This window comes from Pempheris klunzingeri, chromosome 1 (genome assembly GCF_042242105.1).
Source record: "Pempheris klunzingeri isolate RE-2024b chromosome 1, fPemKlu1.hap1, whole genome shotgun sequence".
Classification (NCBI taxonomy): domain Eukaryota; kingdom Metazoa; phylum Chordata; class Actinopteri; order Acropomatiformes; family Pempheridae; genus Pempheris; species Pempheris klunzingeri.
The window spans coordinates 33,136,608-33,155,370 of record NC_092012.1 but is presented as its reverse complement, the minus strand read 5'-3'; the positions used below and the strand labels follow the sequence as shown (position 1 = coordinate 33,155,370).

Here is an 18,763-nt window from a genome sequence, read left to right as displayed (position 1 = left end):
GATGAACAGCTTCAGTACCTTGCTCTTGTAGCTCTGCTCTCCCAGCCTGAAGCGAACGAAGAGCTGACCTCCCACAGTGTCCAGCGGCAGATCTTGACCCTCGACCAGAGTCACTGACACAACAGAAGTCCACAGCTGACTCTTCTTCAGGGTCTCTGACAGACGAAAGCTCTGAAAAGAGCCTCCCGACTGCAGGAGAGGAATGACTTTCACATATTCTTTCCAACAACAACAACAACAATACTGATAAATAATGATAATAATAATAATAATAACACATTATCTCTCTTCTACAATGAAAAGAGGATAAAACTGTTCCGCCAATTAACTACGAGAGATTAAGTAAAGGCTTCGGTGGCTACAATAATCAGCAGCGTCTCTGTTCCATATATAATAGGGAGCCATATTCTAAAGATTAGCCGAGCTTACATGAAGACGCAGCGCTGTAGGGACGTACATTTAACCTAGATTCAATTAATGTAGATCAAGCTGACACCGATGCCATGTCTGAATACGTTCTGCCACATGCACAGGCAGGGAGGGAGGTTTCAATTAACAGACCATAGTGGATGCACTTGGCTGAGTACCAAAAATACCTGAAGTAGCAGGGGAGCGTGCACTCAGAGGCCACTTTATTGGGAAGACCTGTTCACTGATGCAAATAACTTCCAAACCCAGAATCATGTGACGTGTTTTTGCACTAATGCTAGGAATGAGCAAAGACTCCAGATGTGGTGGTTCAAGCCTGTCAGAAAGAGCTGCCCTACTCACATTCATAGATTCATGCACTACAGAGCAGAGAGTGTACAGAAAACGTTATGATAAGCAAAAAAAAAAAGGAAAAGCATGCATTCAGCAGCTGCTCTACGGCTGCAAACACCTCATCAGTGAGAAGTCAGAACACGACGCCCAGACTCCTTTAATGGATAAATATAGTAAGATTCTATTTTTCATTTTTGTTATTGTCAGCAAATCCCGTGAAAGAAACAAAAACCAGAAAAGCTTTAGTTCATCTCTCAATATTTCTAACTGTCCATACCCTGTCTGTGGCACTCTGCACCGAGCCCCTTGGTGATTCTACTTACTAATAGGCAGGTATACTTGATGCTTCAGTGGCCACCAACTGTTAATATTCAATCTTTAAAATGACTAATAACATCACATTTGTCAGATCTGTTTTAAAGAATATGTGGCTCTTTGCTGCCCTCTTGTGTAAAGAGACAGAAATAAACTGCAGATTAACTTCAGCACAGGTAACTTCCAAAATAACTGTTTGAATCAAATGTTGGTGAAAAAGAATCAGCTTCACTTTACTGAGGAACTAGTTGTTATCCTTCATGTGATGATGTCTCTCTCTCTCTTAACCAAAGTCAGTGTTACTGTTTAATGTTCGTCCAGTGGGTTCCCTCCATCATGCCTTACCCTAATACTTCGTTTTCGTTTTTGGGGCCACCTCTGCCAACAGGAGCATGCATGTTAGGTGCAAAACAGAATGAGTAGTTAGTAGACAGAAGAACACGAGTAAAAACGTATATGTGTGGCAAACACAATGCATCACATGCATCCCTACTTCGAGATAACATGCAGTAAATATATATGGGAGTTTTCCATACGGGGCCTCTTTTGCTGTCTCCGTTTCTGAGTGACAGGCTCATGTCCACCAGCACAACACCCATGTCCTCCTCCAGGCTGTTTGGGTCGTCCAAGGGCAAAGACAGCTCGGTGACCCTTCAATTAAAGGCATCAAACACATCTAGATCAAAGGTGGCCACGATGGAGGCCGCGATGACCAAAAACACGACACGATGTGGTTTCACCAGAGTCATGAAGCAGAGAGAGAACACACACAGAGCACGGAGCAGCTGCAGTGGGACAGATGTGGATAATGTGGTCATTAATGTGGGCTGATGAGGCATGAATGAACATTATTTATTCTATATATACACTGAGAAACCAGTTTATTAGCACTCCTGTTCAACAGTCCTATAATAATGTATGTACTAAGCTTACTTAGATTTATGGACACAATGTCTGAGACACTTTACTGATGATTTTGCAATAGAGGTGTCAGCAAATGTAGTATTACGTTGAATGAAACAAAGAGAGCACTTATCTACAGTAATGTGTTCATTCAGAGTATGTGTATGTGGATTGTACACGACTGGGTCAACGTGGGGCATAGGGTGTTTTACTGAAGTATGCTACTTGTATTTATGATATGATTATAATGTAATTATAATCACGGTTTAAAACAAAGTCAGGTTTCTAAATAAAAATAAATGTGGGAATCAATTCATCCAGTTCTGGGTACTTTTACATCTGGAGGCCAAAGCAAAAGAATCTGAATCTTTGTTTGAAATGGTCACCAGACTCATAATAGAGGCGAAGCTTTTGTTTAACAGCCAAAAAATTACTAAAACGTTTTCCTTTGACATCAGAGATACTGAACACTTATGTGTTCATGTAAAAAATAAAACACACTCTTGGTAATATTCTCATCTGATTGTTTTAATATTGACATCAGCATCAACCATCGCCGACACATTAACGGTGCACACTCCAACTGCTTCCATCACCCGCTCCCACACCCTCACTCCCGCTGAGGCACTCACTTGTCAATCTCCAGATCGCTCAGGGTGACGCTGGCGGAGCCCATGAAGTCATCAGTTGTCAGATCACGGTCGTATACCTGTCATGTCAAACACAACAAGAGATAGTTCATGCAGACAGCAGCGCAGAGGCTGTGGAGCGTCATCCACTATGATCAGCTAGTCCTTAATGTGAGCACAAATCAGACGTGGACTTTTAAGGATCACTACAACAGATAGATAGATGATTTAATTTACTGCTAAAAGGTTGGGAGATATTGCACTGACATGCTCTAAGACGGGAGAAACAGCTGCTGACATGAGGCGAAGGGTTGTGGTAGCAGACTTCTCAGTCAGATAGTTGTTGGGTAAAACATTTTATTTACTCTTGCAAATTACACTGAGATGTAATCACAGTATTTCCCCCAAAGCACTGTACTACAGATATGGTACACACTATTTTATTTCATATTTTACTTTATTTTATGAGGCTTTATTGTTTCCAAATCTGCCAGTAAGTCCTGAACTGAACTGAAGCACAACACCGAGCACAGCGATGCATTTTAAAGGCGCTCTGACTGACCATGTGAACTGTGTCACACTTTTCACACCTTTACTGCTTCCTCTTCCTCCGGCCCACTACGGTAGCAGCAACTCACCAACGGTAAAGTGGTGAACTTTTCCTACAAAACAATGCACTGGACGTATAAGACGTTACCTTGATGTACAGTCTCTGGTTCAGATCCTTCACAGGCAGGGAGAAGGTCTCGTTCCAGGTGGGGTTCAGGTCTTTATAAACCACTTTACTTTTGTAGAAGGTTTTTCCGTCCAATTTGAACTTCACATAAGGGTCACTGGTGCCTGGAAACAATATACAACAAAAAAACAGTGTGGATTATTTACTAATACGTCTTGCTGATGTTTCTGGAACTGATCAGACTAGTAGGGTGGCTGGTGGAGGGGGGGTTGGTGTTTTATTAACACACAGGGCAGCTGTTGATAGAGATAGTTTCTGCTGCTGGATTAGACATTAACCATTAACCAGCTAATTCAAAGGTCCTAAAATATTCCTCCTGAGCTGTTAAAGGACATTGGTTTGATTTCTGAACAGAACTGAGGACGGGTTGACCCGTCGTCCTGACCGACCGTAATAAATACAAATGACCCGGCTTCTAATTTCTAAGCAGCCGTTTCCCACGTGTCTAAACTTCTGCAGAGATCTACTGGTTTCCAGTAAAAGGGAGGACCAGTCTGCTCACAGTGTCATCGCTCATGCGTCTGTATGGAGGATGTGGGTTTTCTTTCACTCCCCAACTCAAGAGACCGCAACTTCCTGAATTAAAAGCCAATCAGAGATCGGCTTCCACTATGAAAAGTGACGGCAGCTGAAAACTTTATTTGTGTGTGTTTATTAGTGCCAACTGTATCACATGCAGATAGAGCAGTGAGGTGAAGGATTCAGAACACTCCTTATTCTATCATCATCATCTTTCATTAGATAATAATTAATACTTTTATATCTCACATCTGTTGCTGCTCTGCTAAATCATTTCCATTCCAGAGTAAAGGAAGGTAAAGTCTGTGACTTCTAGCGATTCTGTCTATCGACCAGCTGAGGGCAGCAGGTCACCCGACACAGCTTGTATTCCTCTGGATCCGTGTCTGATGATCACGCCTGGCTCTGTGTGGTATATTGCTGTTACAACACAAGCATTACATTACAAACCTGCCACATGACAAACCGATGTTGTCCATCAGCAAACAGCTGTCAGCACATGCTAGCATTGCAGCGTACATAATCAGATTAAACAGAAAGAATAAAAGGTTGTTCACACACCGCTTTCTAAAAGACTGTATGGTCTTAACAATATACAGTGAAACCAAATCCTCCTGCCCCTTGATTCCCCCCCCAGACTTCTTTTTCTGAATTGTCTCTATGAAGAGCCTGGGTGTGTACAGACAAAGCCCGAATGTAATCCAAGCACATGCCCAGAGAGAAGGGCCTGGTGGGATGAATGCTGGGTGTGGCTCAGACAGGTTCTAATATGCTGTGTGGAATCCGGCCCTGGCTGTTGCTCGAGCGTCACAGCAAACCAAACTCTCAATAGCAGAGTGTGTCATCAAGCAGACACCCCTGGCCTTCGCTACCGTGCCAAGGCTGAGCAAACACACCAACGGAGGCCAGTGCGAGCGAGGACACAAGTTTGGTCTGGTAGGTTCGAATGTCGTAAACAGTCTTCTGGGCACAAATAATCTTAAAGGTTTGATAAGTTTCAGGAACTAAACGCAGGTAAGGAACGATGACGACTTCACTCATCTCTGTTGTTTCAGAGAGAAATAAAACAAAACGTACACACACACGAGTTACAGCATAAGCATGAGAAATCAACAGGAAGAATAAATGAATAACAGCAGTGATGTTTACTCGCTGAGACAGAAATGCACATGACGACAGAGGCGATAAGAGTCAGAAGTAACTGGAATGTAAGGATGGCAGCAAGATGAAAAACACACCACACAGTGTAAACTACACTCATTGTGGGAAAAATGTAGCTGTCAGATTGAAACAACCTGGCAGGAACACAGAAGTGGATACAGAAGATGCATTATTAGTTATAGAGCTCATGATACCTCCAGGCTGACAAATCACATGAGCAGAAAAAGTTGACTGACCAGTGGGGAAGTTAAAGCGGGAGGGTAAAGTGACAAATGATACAACTCCAGTCCGACACTTCTCATTTGATGCTGTGTTCTTCAGCCGTTAGCATGGCTCGATTTACTGTTTGCATAACATCAGACTCTGTCCCATCTGACCGTTCTGCCAACACTAAGGTGGTCATACAGCACAGTTGCCGTCCTCCGCATGCAAAACGGCAGCACACGAGTACACAGACAGGCCCGCTGGTGTTTGCACTTCCCTGTTGTAATGTAGGATCATGCAGTATGTGTATGTGCTGCAGTGGTGCGACGGGGTCCTTACCACAGCGGTCCCTGATGACCAGGTTGCGTCCCTCCTTCAGGTTGATGGTGAGCAGGAGGGACCTGGGAGGATCCCTGGTGTTCTCCGACACACTCAGGGTGTCGTTGCCCATCTCACACTGGACACACACATCATAATATTATTCATGTTATTACTACTAGGAACACGTTTGATTGCTTCATGAACATGAAAAGACTAATTTCCCAACATTTGATGCCAACTTTCTCTACTTTTGATGGTTGGTGCTACACATTCCAATGCTGAGATGGATTCCCAGTCCAGTGGGAAAAAAGCTCCAGGTTTTCATATTTTCTTTCATATTCCCAAATTCTCTTAGTATGTGAAAGTGTTGATTCTATTAGAATTCATCATGCGGCTGTATCGAACCATATTTTGCTCACACAGGCTCAAACAGACAGTTTAAATTATGTACTAGTTTATTATATTTACTTTTCAGAATACCAATAATATAAAAATAACATAATAACAGAATCACGATATCCTGCTCAAATTACATCTGCCTGTACAGGTGGCAGATATTCTGTGCATTGTTGCCATATGGCCACAATTTAGCAGCTACCACCCTATAATTTCTTATTTTTTTTACATTTTTTTTCAAATGGCAATTTTAAATATATAAAACAAGTAAGTTTAAGTTTTACCATAAGTTTGATTAGTTTTACTTATTTACTTGTTTTGTATTTGTTAATCGTGATAATAATTCAAGCACTCGAGGGTTAATTGTGGTGTGTATATCCTCACATCCTCACCTCAACATTGTGACAGGAGGCTGAAACTGATTTGTACTTTCGTTTATTCATTTTTAAATCACATGCTCTTCACATGCTGGAATTCACTTCTGCTGTTTTGACCACATTTTTAATGCCGTTTCTGATACATACTTCTGAACATGAAAAGTCTATGGAAGGCTTTATGTGGTTGTTTGGCATCTATGCCTCCATGCAATGGATTATTTAATCAGTATTAAGCCGCTCCACCAAACCGAGCATCTTTCAGGGAATAAACCCCGGTAGCCTGGAATCACCCAGCTCAGCGTCCCGGCCCTGACCGGCCACAAAAGCCAGGACGCTGAACACTGAACACCACACACACCACACACACACCATACACATACACACACGTGCACACACACACACACACACTTATTTTTCCATCACGTCCTGAACACAGCACAATAATCTGGAATTAAACTCTGACATGAGTGTGTGTCAGACAAAGCACAACGCTGCTGTCTGCACAAAGCAGCCACTTGACAGAAACAGTTTACTGCCGAGTCCTTTTAACCACAGAGACAAAACGTGAGATGAAACCACCTGCGCTTAACTTTTTTACGTGATGTTGTTTGTGAGATAAATCCTCAGAAGACAACAAAGCACATACTATTAAAATGATATCATCTCAACAACACAGAATTCTCACATCCTGGACTGAACTGCACTTTACCATGTTCTCTGCTTAAAGCAGTTTGCTTTCTTCTGGTATAGTCCTTGCAGTTTCATTCACAGCTGTTTCCACAAATCGCCACAGTATTTTACACTATTCTCTGATCATTTAGGAACTTCATGTAAAAAATGGATGGTCACATAACTAGAGGAGAATGTGCATCTGTTTTTTTGAGTTTAAGGAACGAAACGCATGGAGATTTTCTCATTTGCATCCATGCTGTGTTGAGATTCTCTGTTTTAACACATTTCAAGGCCACAGAGGTCAAGAGACCACGTCCAGATTAACCTGCTCTGAGGCTCCGGGGACAAAATGAACTGGTGTGCCTCTACAACCCCCCCTGGTTTTCATACCAAGTGTACAGCACTGTCTTCTGGTTACAGCTAGTCAAATCAAGTCACGTCAATTTTATTTGACTTGACTTGCCCCCAGTGTGCTGCAACAGCACTGGTTGTAGATAATTGAGCACAATGTCATTTAAACACCATGTAAGGTGGGGGGGGGCACGAATGTCTGTGCAACTTTCACCGCAATCCGTCCAATTGTTGTTGAGATAGAGAGAGTTGTTGTCTAAATGATGATGTTGGTGGTTCCCTTCCTCGGTTTTCAACAGTGTAAGAAAGGGGTTGTGTTTGCATAACTTAAGAGCTTATTGGACTGAATGCCATGTTATCACAGTGAGACCATCAAGGGTGTGGTGCCAAGCCATTAAACAACATTCTCTATTTGCAGTCATTGTTCAGCGCCACATTTGGTTCAGCCAGTTTCATCAGTGACGAACCAAAGGGACTGACATGGTCCTGACATGGTACCCCTCCCTCAGTGAGTGGAATCTAATACAGGTGGAGATGATGTGGGGAAATCATTTCCCTTTGTTCACAGTGCTGCCCATTGAATAAGGTATTTACTGAACTATTCTGTAAGTCATTATGCTCAGCCTGCACAGCAAACATGATTGTGAAAAGACAAGACAGTCAGACTATGATTTCACAGGTGAAAGAAGTCAGACATTTTATCAGCCAAATGAACAATTGATTAATCGACAAAGTAAACGGCAGATTAATCAATAACAAAAACACTGGTTAGTTACAGCCCTAGATTATTTTTTAAACTGAATGCCACGTTACATAGTGATAGTGACGTGGTGATGCTGGTGTTCTGTTCTTTGTATGTATATGTCCTGAGGTTTGTTTTTCTTTTTGCTGTGTTCAGGTCCCTCATGCAAAGTGGCAGTAATTGATTTTGCATATGCTTGAGTTCCATTAAAAAGTAAAAAATAAACCCTCCGTTAAGCCCAAAACAAAACCAGAAAGACGATAGGCGTAATTTAGTTTGTATGGATACCCAGCGATCAGGGATACAAGTCACTGTTCTGACAGCTGCTTCAGCAAACCAAGGTTATTTTAAGTCCTGTTACTACCACAAATACTATTGACTGAGGTGAGAAGTGAGAAGGATGAAACACGACAGGTCTCCTGGGTGTCCACCTCAAACCAGGTGTGGTTTGTTAATCATATTAAAAAATAAAAACATCCGGCCAGACATTAACCCCCACCATCACCAACCCCAAGGCCTCAAGGCAATTCAGCAACATGTAACCAATTTATGAATGCAGTTTATTGATCTGAGTCAGATGTCCTGTAACAAATCAGATGAACTAGTAAGAGTCTATGTTTGTCTACGAGCAGGCGGCTTGTCTACAGAAATGACCGTTTCCTCCACTTATTGTTCAGGCGTCTGTGGACGGAGGCGACAAAAAGCTGATAGAAGTAAATATTTTAAAGGAAATGTTTATATCCATGTGTACACTGTGACAGACAAAAGTGGAAACACGTTTGCCTTGTGTTTATTCTTTTAAAGATGTGTTGGCCACAGACGGCTCTATTAGACAGAAACAGGGGTGACATGTAGGTGACATGTAGCACAGGGCCACAGGATGGAATCGAACCTGCTGCGTTTAGGCCATGAGCCTTTAAGCTATGCACTCTACTAGTTGAACCATCTGGGTGCAAGAGTATATGCAAGAATTCTATTTAAACGATCCTGTTTTTGTTGATTTTAAAAAGACTGTCCACCATACAATTAAACTGTTTTTAAACAAGTAAACCTCAAATAATCAAAATTAGAGTGAAAGATTTCTAGTGTTCAGCACAATTTGCACTCAATTTCCCTCCGCTGTGCCAGATGTCTCTAAATATGAAGGTTAGCCACAGAATATGTGGAATAATGGGCATCTAATACCACAAAATATATGTGGAAATATTCACATGTATCGAGACAAACCGGGATAATGACCTGATAATGACAATATGTTTCCAGGCCATGTGGGGGCCTTCATAAGTTTGAGACGGCTGCTCCACCTGATAGGACCTGTTGACTCCTACTGATATTATACCTCATGACCGACAAGATAATGTCTTTGTAAGGATGTCCAGCTGATCTTCTCTCTTTCCCAATAGTGCAGCAAAGATCAGCTTTATAAGACAAAGGTGAAAGCAGGTGCTAAATGTGCTCACGCCTGTTTGGCACCCATGCTCACATCCACATCCTTGTCACTGTTGAAAGTGTCACAAGGTTGCAGAGACATGACTCGTTAAATCTCATGCTTTGGCAGTATAAAAACACACAGCCAGAGTTTACTTGGAGACTATTGGTTTTGGAAGGACCTAGGATTTCTGCTTCATCCTGCTCCTCCAAGTTAAACTTTGTACATCCTGTGCAAATACACATGACACCTCACACCCACCAGTGCACAATAAACCAGCTAATTCAGAAGTGGAAGTACCTTAACTCTTTGCCTGTGAGCTACAGGGAAGCAAAACACAACACTATGCAAGCTTGTTCTACTGTCATGCTCACTGTTACTGATGCAACAAGAACATTAAATAAGAAATGGAAACATTAATTCGAAGTAAGAGCCAAAAATCTCTTAAAAACTTTGAAGACCTTTGACTATGTTTCCAGGATTGATCTGTTATTTTTAAAGTGGTTCAACATTTCAAATGCAGTCTGTACCTGTGTGCTGTCCTGGGAAACGTCCACAGAGGGCACGTCTGGGCTGTAGACGGTCATCATCTCTGGCAGGCCCAGCTCCTCGGGCTCCATGCCCCTGGCAGATCTGTAGTTTCTCTCTGGAGAGCCCTTCTCCTCGTCGCAGAGACAGCTGAGTGACTCCTGGGAGGAAGCCCAGTCTGTGCTGTCTGCAGGCACACTTAGTCTGTGTTCACTCCTCCCCGATTCCAAACTAACTACTCCCATCTTCGGGCCGCTCCCACCTCCTGTCGGTCCTCTGGCAGGCCTGGCAAGCGGGGAGGAGGGGCTGCTGTAGCTGGGGGAGTTGCACTGCTGGACCTGCACGCTGGAGGAGACGTGAGCGTACTCCTGCCTCATGTTCCTCATGTCGGGAACGGAGGAGCTCATCCGATGGTCCATGGTGTGTTCCAGCGGGACGAAATGCTTGCTCATCTTGCCCAACCGGAAGTGTGGCAGCATCTTCTGGCGGAGATTCCGCAGCATGCCCGGCTTCTTGGAGTCCATGATGGGAGGGAGGATCGGTCCGTGTCTAAGATCTGGACATCACTGACAGCTACAGTAAAAAGTAGAGACAGAAGAAAGTCAGTCACTGTCATTCATCTACTGCTGTGACTGATGTTAAGATGCAATTCAACTTTGTTCATCTTTGCTCAGCCACTCTTATATCCATTTCTGTCAATGTAATCTACAGCCAGTAGCCTGTTAGCTTAACTTAGCATTAAGACTGAAAACAGGGGGAAACAGGGGGAAACAGCTAACCTCCGCTCTGTCCAAAAGTTAGAAAATCCACCTGTAAAGTTCATGAATTAAATGATATCTTGTTTGTTTAATCTGTACAATCACTGTACAGCTTTATTAAGGATTAAACAATCAACAGCAAGTGTTAATTAGTGAGCTTTAGCTAGACAGGCAGGACATCTCCCCTCTTATTTCCAGCTCTTACAAGGATCTAACCATCTGCTGGATGTAGCTCCATATTTTGCTATTCCTTTAAGTCATATCAGTTTTCTTACATCATCCCTAAGACGTATTGTCACTCAGCCAAACTCTTGGTGAGGTCACTGCTCATCGCGTATTTACAGAAAATATCTTGTTTCCTTATCCTGCTCCTGGGGCCTACATGCACGGTTTACATGTTTTCCTGCTGCAACACACCTGAATGAATATGTTTCAGTCAGGTGTGCAGGGAAACATCTAATTCATGCAGGGCTGTGGGCCCCCAGGAGCAGGATTGGGAGACACTGGTTTAATCAGCCACCACCTGTTCTGTGTGTGTGTGTGTGAGTGTGATTTATTTATTTATTTTTTTCAAATGTGAAACCATTACATGTTATCAGTAGATATCACAATATGATCTCTTGGCACAGAAACAAAGGAGCAAAGACAGACGAAGGGGAAGAAGGAAAGGAAAACATCAGTGACAACAGTCCTCTGGAGGGTGATGATTAACTCACGCTGCCCAAGATAATCATGGCATAATAAATCATTCTCCACAGAGCAGACCATAATTATCAATATTTAAAGTTATAAACACAGATTACTCTTCCTTTGTGTGACACAAACTAAGCAAATATTCTCAGATGTATGATTACATCACTTTTGTCCTTGGGCAAAGCTGTTTTATCACTGTTGACCCTTTTAATGCATTTACTATCCCGACAAAACTAAGCAAGCAACACAAAACAATATGTTTGAAAGACTGCAGAACATCTTGACGGCAAATCCCCGATCATCAGTTACATCTTCCACACCTGATTCTAAATGCTTTTCCATCCAGCTGTAATAAACCTCTACATCACACACTGTACCTTTATTCAGCATACAGCATCCGCAGTGCAGAGCGACACGCACAGACACTGCACAGAAATGACCCCCCCCCTTCTGCACAATCAAAATGAAATGACACATCAGCAACACACACCTACCATCACAAGACAAAAGAGGTGTACCTGAATACATGCAGGATAAATCAGGGATGAGGTTTCTCATCTAATGACACTGTTTGTGTATATAAACGAACAGCTGTGTGACCCAGCTACATGAATTACTTGTCATGATAATAACGTAATAACAACGATCAACGAGCCAACAGCAACATTTGCTAATTGTATTTGATTTTACTGGAGCCAGACAGGCCAATCACTATCGAGTTACATCAGTTTTCTGCCCTCAATAATTGCCTGCTATGTTTACATGCGTGTTTGTTAACACAGGAATGCCACAAACATTTTAACCAAAATGATGCCTGAATAAACAGCAGTGCTTTCAGAACCATTAAAAGACCTGTCTAAACATACTTTCTCACGGCTGAAGACACATTTAGTCATTTCTGGTCCTTTAGTCTGTGGGCAGGGCTCAGGTCGCTCCTCCACACAGCCACAGTGAACCAGGTGAGGTGAAGATAAGGTAAGATAAGATAGTGTTACTCAAGGCCAAAGCCGGTGTTGGTAAAACTGGGCGTGTTGCTCACCCAATGAAAAGTTACGTGAAAAAAAGAGCTCTGAAGCAGAAGGAGAAGAGGAGGGAGAGCAGGGGGAAGAGGCAGAGCGGGGGACACAGGTCAAGGAGGAGGGAGAGACAAACATGCCGAACACAGCAAAAGAAGAAAAAACAGGGGCTGCTTCCACACACTTGTAGTGGTTCATAAGTGATGGTGGAGAGGGATTATTTGTTCCTGCATGGCGGACATGAAAGGCATTTCTGTTCTGTTACACTGAATGTGGTGGATGAAAATAAATCCAACAACAAAGAACAGGACATAATATGTCCAGAAAAAAAAAGCACAGATGTAAAGCGACACCTTTGATTCGGGGAGACAAAGGAAGTATTTTATGAAATGCCATTAAACTGCATTACACTGTACAGATTTGCCTAAAGTGATCATCAGTACCAAACATGCTGTGACTGAGGTCTTATCGCATTTTTGGAGTGCAGCCACTACAGTGTGTGTGTGTGTGTCTTTGCTGAATCATCTATTGTTCATTCACTGTTTACCCACTGCAAAATCAGTCTTATTCCATAAAACAAGATCTCTCTTTCACGACATGAACAAACAGCGTGCAGACAAAGCAGTCTGTGCATATTGTGATGAGTCATTAACGCTTTAAGCTCCATTTCAGCAGTATAAACAGCAGCACTACCTGCCCAGAGCTTCTGCTGCTTCAGACAAAACCTGCCTCTGTGAAGCAGCAGCCCCGTAAGCCTCTCACTCACATCAGACTTTATACTGTCATGAACTGCGACCAGTGATCGGCCATGCTATCAGCTAGTAAGGGGAAGTGGAGGAAGACTGGGGTGAGGGAGGGGCAGGTGACAGATCAAGGAACAAGAAGACGTTTACAAAACCCGCACAGATGATGACACTGACACTGAAATTACAGTTTGAGATCGAGAACCCCAGCAAAAAATTCAAAATGCCACAGCTAAGCTCGGATGCAACAACATAACAACAGGTGATTTGAGTTTGATCAGTATGAACAGTTACAGCTGGAGGTGAGCTGAGCTAGTTTTCCCCCAAACTACCACTTCTCTCTATACGTGATGTTTGCAGAGAACGAGTGAACTAATAACTCAGATATCTGTAGCCTGGATTCAGATTTCTCTAGCCTGACCCAAATACGAGGATTAGATGGTGGATGGCTGAAGGGGTGAGAGACAGAGAGCAGGCAGAGGGAAACCATGATGGTCACTGATATCTGACAGCAGCATGACTGCAGATATGTCTGTTATTAAGTCTTTTATTCCAGTGACAAGTAACTGAGAGGAAAAGTTTACCTGAAGTCTGCAATCTTGTCACGATGGAGCCGTCTACTACAGTAGTGTTTATGTTATGTTAAGACTAATCCTGTGTCGTCCGTTATCAGACGTCTTATATGCTAAATATGTGTCTCGTTTCTTCTTCTGCAAGTTATTTTTGATGACTCATCCTGGGCTCGGGGGCAGTTACACAAATGTATCCCATCAAAAGTGATTTGGGGTCACAACCCTACCACTTGAGCTCGTAGGCAGTTAGCAGAGCGATCACTCAGGAGGAAGTGTGTGTCTGGGTTTCAACTGGAAACAACTGTATGATCCTCCTGATCCACCAACACAAGTGAGGGAGGTGTGTGTGTGTGTGGACAACAACAGGCAGGACAAGAAGAGGTGAAGCCTGTGTTTTGCTTGCTTCTTATCTTGTGTCAGTGTCCCTGAGTCAGAGTCAAGGCCTCTTGAGATGAGACCACTGGAGCTGCAAATACTCCAAATCTACAAATGGTGGCTAGAAAGACGCCCTAATCCATATTTCTCTATGAATAATGGATCGATCTTAACCTGACATGCTGGATGGCTTGTTGCACGCAACCACCTGGGGCATCGTCCATGAACTGGTTGTAGGCACGTATAAACAATACTTGATTGGATGAGCCATCTGTCTATCACTCTCTAACACAATCACATGTCACTTCACTTTAGATCAATGAACCATATAACAGAGTTAAAGCTCTTGCCAAAGTCAGTCACTAATAGAAATGAAGAAATCCTCTCCAGTTCAGAGATAACTGCCCCTTTAGCAGCATCTAGCATCTTGCTTCTTGCTTCTTGCTCTCGCCATACCAAACCCCGCCTACTGCTAACGCTGATTTGTCCAAACCTGTCTCTTGGAGCTTGGCAAGATGAATATTAATGAGATCAATATCTCACAAGGTAAGATTTCCATTTTGGACTACGTGTGAAGTTTAAGAGGCCACTCAGTGACGAACCAACAAAATCATCACCCAACTTGGCAAATCTTCTCAGAGCTACAAAGTGTTTTAGCATCTTTCTAGTTAGTTAGTTACTTAGTTAGTGAGCAGCCATGCAAATGAATATTAATGCTGTTCTGTGACTAATGGATGTGTAAATATAAGGCCTCCCCACAGCAACTTTAAAAGATTTTAATATGTATTTAAGTGTTGTGTTTATGGCTTGTTTCAGTTGAGGCCAAAATTGCAGGTTAAGATCATCTTTATTGGATCTAAAATGGAGCTCGCTTCACCACCTTTCTGTGTTATGAATAGAGCACAGGTCACGCTCTGTCTGAGTCTTTCATTGCATCATTATTCCAGATTCCAGCTTCTATTGTGAGTTTTACCAGCTGACACTGTGAGTGACGTGACTGGTTCAGCCCAAGTCCATTACTGCTGCTGTGGGTACAGCAGACAAACCAGTTCCCCTGCATGACTGCTTACAGGGCTACGAGCGCTCATCCCCTGCGTTGTCATGGTATTTTATTGTTGGGGTGTTTCACTACATCGACTCATGTCAGAGAAACTTACACTCAACTTACATTCTTCAGGAACTTTATCGGCAAACAGGAGTGAAGCCAAAGAGCAGCAGCAGTAACAAATATGTCTGTAACACCAGGAAGTCCAGTCCATCACTCCAGAAACCAAAAAACATGCAGAAATGTCACATGCTGGAGAGGTTTAGAAGCTGTTTTAGCCAAATACTTGTTTGTTTGTGCTGTCTGAATAGTCAATTCTATCCAACATCTTTACATTACAGAGTTTCTTTGGTTACTGACTCAGACTGGGATGCTTAGCTGTGCTCTGTACACTGCAGTCTGCAGCCTTTAAACAGAGAGCCTCCACATCAATAATTAACTCTGGATAGTCCCAATAACCTTAACAGCCCCGTTTTGAGCCATTACAACAGCCAGGGGGATTTACAGAGAGCTGAAACTGAAATGCCATCGAACAGGACACAGAACCGTCCATTTGACTATAAAAATGAGTTAAGAGCTAACTGTGTATTAATGTGGGTAAAACCGTTGAAACGTTGGTGTAATCATGTGACAGAGACCAGGTGAGTCATCAACGTTTTAACAGGGGGGTCAGCCAGACCTAACGTGGACTGAAGAGGTGAGATCTGAATGGCCAGGTAACGTCAGACCAGCATGCTTAACGGGGAAAAGTACAATTTAATCAAATATCAATTTTTAATTATGAGTCTAGTGAAGAATAAATGGCAAACACCCCTTTTACAGTGGAGATGCACGACTTTTTCCAACTATTCAGTAAGCCACCAAATACTTTGATAGTTAATTAATCATTTTTATTCAGTTAAGAAAATGGCTGATTACAGCAAATGTGAAAATGTCCTGGTTTCTTTACTCCTCTGTGACAGTAAACTAAATATCTCCGGGGTGCAGACATGAGAAATCGCCTTAGGCTTTGGAAAACACTCATCATCATTTAACCATTTCTGACATTTTATGGACAAAACAACTAATCCACTAATGGAGAAAGTGATTGACAGATTAATTGCTGATGGACATAATTGTTAGTTGCGGCCCAATTTTACAGAGCATCCCTACTGCCGGTGGACATGTGAGGGCTGTGACGCAAAATCCTTCTGCCAAAACGTATTAGTTAAAACAGAAGAAACCATTGGTGCAAAAGTCAGAAGTCACAGTATTAAACCAAACTGTGCACCTACAATAATAATGGCGTGCATCTGATGAGAGCACACACCCTACCCTGCTGATAAGAAACGTTCACACACTTACGTAATTATAAAAAAAATACACTTACACAATAATTGGAGATTGTAAAAGAGCTACAAACTGATGAAACGCTGGATATGATTTGACGCTGAAACATCAACATTAACACATAAGTCGGCGTGTGGAAATGTTTGCATTTATTACAGCTGTTTTATAAGTGAACCATGAGTGCTGTGTTCAGGGGTGTTTGAAAAGAGTCTGCATACAGTAGGCCTCAGCCACTGTTATTATTATTACAGGTGCTGGAGCAGGCTGTCACATGCACCGAAGACTGTAAGGAACACGCTCACATATTTCCACTTTCAATCCCAAATGAGGTCACCACTGTTTGAAAAAAAAAAAAAAAAAAAAAAAAAAATACAGGCTGAATTTACAAAATGCCTGATAGAACACAAATAACGGATGATAGCGTTTTAAAAATGACTCTGGGTTAATCCGGTGCTAACCATGAAAGCACTTCTGCTGACTGGATCTGGTAGATTTTAGAGATCTAAATGATGAACAAGCAGTGATTTTATCTGCCCAAAACGGATAGAAAATAAAAACATCTGTGCATTTTGAAATTACTTCGCTATGAATTCTCATTGTAATACCAGATAATCGTACACTGTACATCACAGGGGAACATGTTCTCATTTTTAAATACCTGCTGCACACTTCTCTTCAAACCTATGTTTTAATAACCGATATGGAAGCACTCATAAAAACTTTCATATGCCTTTTATGTGTTTTTTTCTCCCCTCAGTCTGTTGTGCAACTGCATCACAGCCCTGTCTGAACATGAACACAAGACAGAAGCTATTTCCTGCAACGGCTTCAGTTTGCAGTTCCTACACATCGATGTGGAGCAAGAGCAAAGGTTACAGCAGAAAATACACAACCATAAATAAAAAAAGTTTCACCAGATCTTGAACTTTTGGTTGACGGTTTAGCCAAAACTTGTGTGGGCGGTGACAACAAGAAGCCCCTGTGCCTGCAGGGTCTGACACATACTGGAATTTATTAGGGGGAAAACCCTTTTTTTGAAAAAACAGAAGCATGGTCACAAAGAGGTTTCAATTTGCACCCAGAGTTAATAATAATAATAATAATAGCACCAAACAGGAGTCCTGAAAAAAGCCACACTCGTGCTCCACACACACACACACTGCAAAAACATGCTCAGTCAGAGAGGGTCAAGCCAATTTCCTATTTAAAAACCCTGGAGAGAATATTTCCCTGCTTGCAGAAAAGGAGAAATATAACATTGCATCTTCACTGAGTGGACAGGAGGCTGCTCCTCTGTTCGGCATGTAGCACTAACCCTTTAAAAATGACTTCACACAGTTTCATCACTGGAGAGTCTCAGTGGCTCTTTTTAAAAAGCAAGTTTGGTTTGTTTGACATCACTGCCGACTTTTATCAAAATGATTTCTTGTTTTAAATATATTTATATCTTGCACAATACAGGGGGTTAAACAGTACTGCCAGATGTTTGAACACAGTCTCCTTCCACACAGATGTTGGCAGCATAAGTTCCCACGAGGTCACAGGCAGTGAACTCCTCACCTGTCAGGAAATGTTTCCGGGCAGGAAGGAGGCTCACCTGGCCTGCCCCACCTGGGAGACCCCCACAGGTAACCAAAGTTTCTGCTGCACCCCAACAAAAGGAAATAACGAGTGAACTTTTACCTTTTCTCGCTGCTAAAAAAGACCCTCCGACGTGTTTTGCTCCTTCAGCTCATGTCTGTGGGGCATTAGAGGCAGAAGACGGGGCAGCAGCGGCGGCGCAGGTCTGACAGACTTCCTCTTCTCCGTCTGAGCATCAGGCGTCAAGTCAGACACAACACAGCCTCCACCACAGGGGGACTGTCAGAATAAAAGCCCTACACTAAATAAGACCTGAGAGACTGGACGACATGGAGAGATAGTGAATAGTTTAATCTAAAGCACAACCATAATATAGATATCACTGAGTTTAGTGTGTAGATTTTACATGTTTTTATTTATAACTAACCTTCACCAATTTAACAGCCAAATAGCTTTCAAATTCTTCGTTTACCAAATGTCGTCAACAAAAATTACAATTGATGGATATTATCAATCCTCCGTTTGTTGCACTTGTGTGCAATTCTCTGCCAATCATGTTTTATTTTGAAATTAATTTGAATAATTACTTCCTGTCCGTCACTCCGG

At 42.4% G+C, this 18,763-nt stretch overlaps 1 protein-coding gene across 2 annotated transcripts in view; it reads right to left on the bottom strand.

Moving 5' to 3' along the window:
• The window catches only part of LOC139216035 (multiple C2 and transmembrane domain-containing protein 2-like), a 33,630-nt gene extending 15,333 nt beyond the window's left edge, over window positions 1-18,297 (bottom strand). Inside the window, exons 1-8 of one of the 2 annotated variants that reach the window (XM_070847120.1) lie at window positions 18,260-18,297; window positions 10,048-10,618; window positions 5,569-5,686; window positions 3,307-3,449; window positions 2,613-2,689; window positions 1,614-1,728; window positions 1,423-1,455; window positions 19-189 (exon numbers count right to left, since the gene is read on the bottom strand). In XM_070847120.1, coding sequence (XP_070703221.1) covers window positions 19-189; window positions 1,423-1,455; window positions 1,614-1,728; window positions 2,613-2,689; window positions 3,307-3,449; window positions 5,569-5,686; window positions 10,048-10,569 — 1,179 coding nt within the window. In that variant the 5' untranslated portion in view covers window positions 10,570-10,618; window positions 18,260-18,297. The remainder of the gene's footprint in view (window positions 1-18; window positions 190-1,422; window positions 1,456-1,613; window positions 1,729-2,612; window positions 2,690-3,306; window positions 3,450-5,568; window positions 5,687-10,047; window positions 10,619-18,259) is intronic. The other variant, XM_070847178.1, reaches the window with a different exon arrangement.
• Window positions 18,298-18,763: the final 466 nt, after the last annotated feature.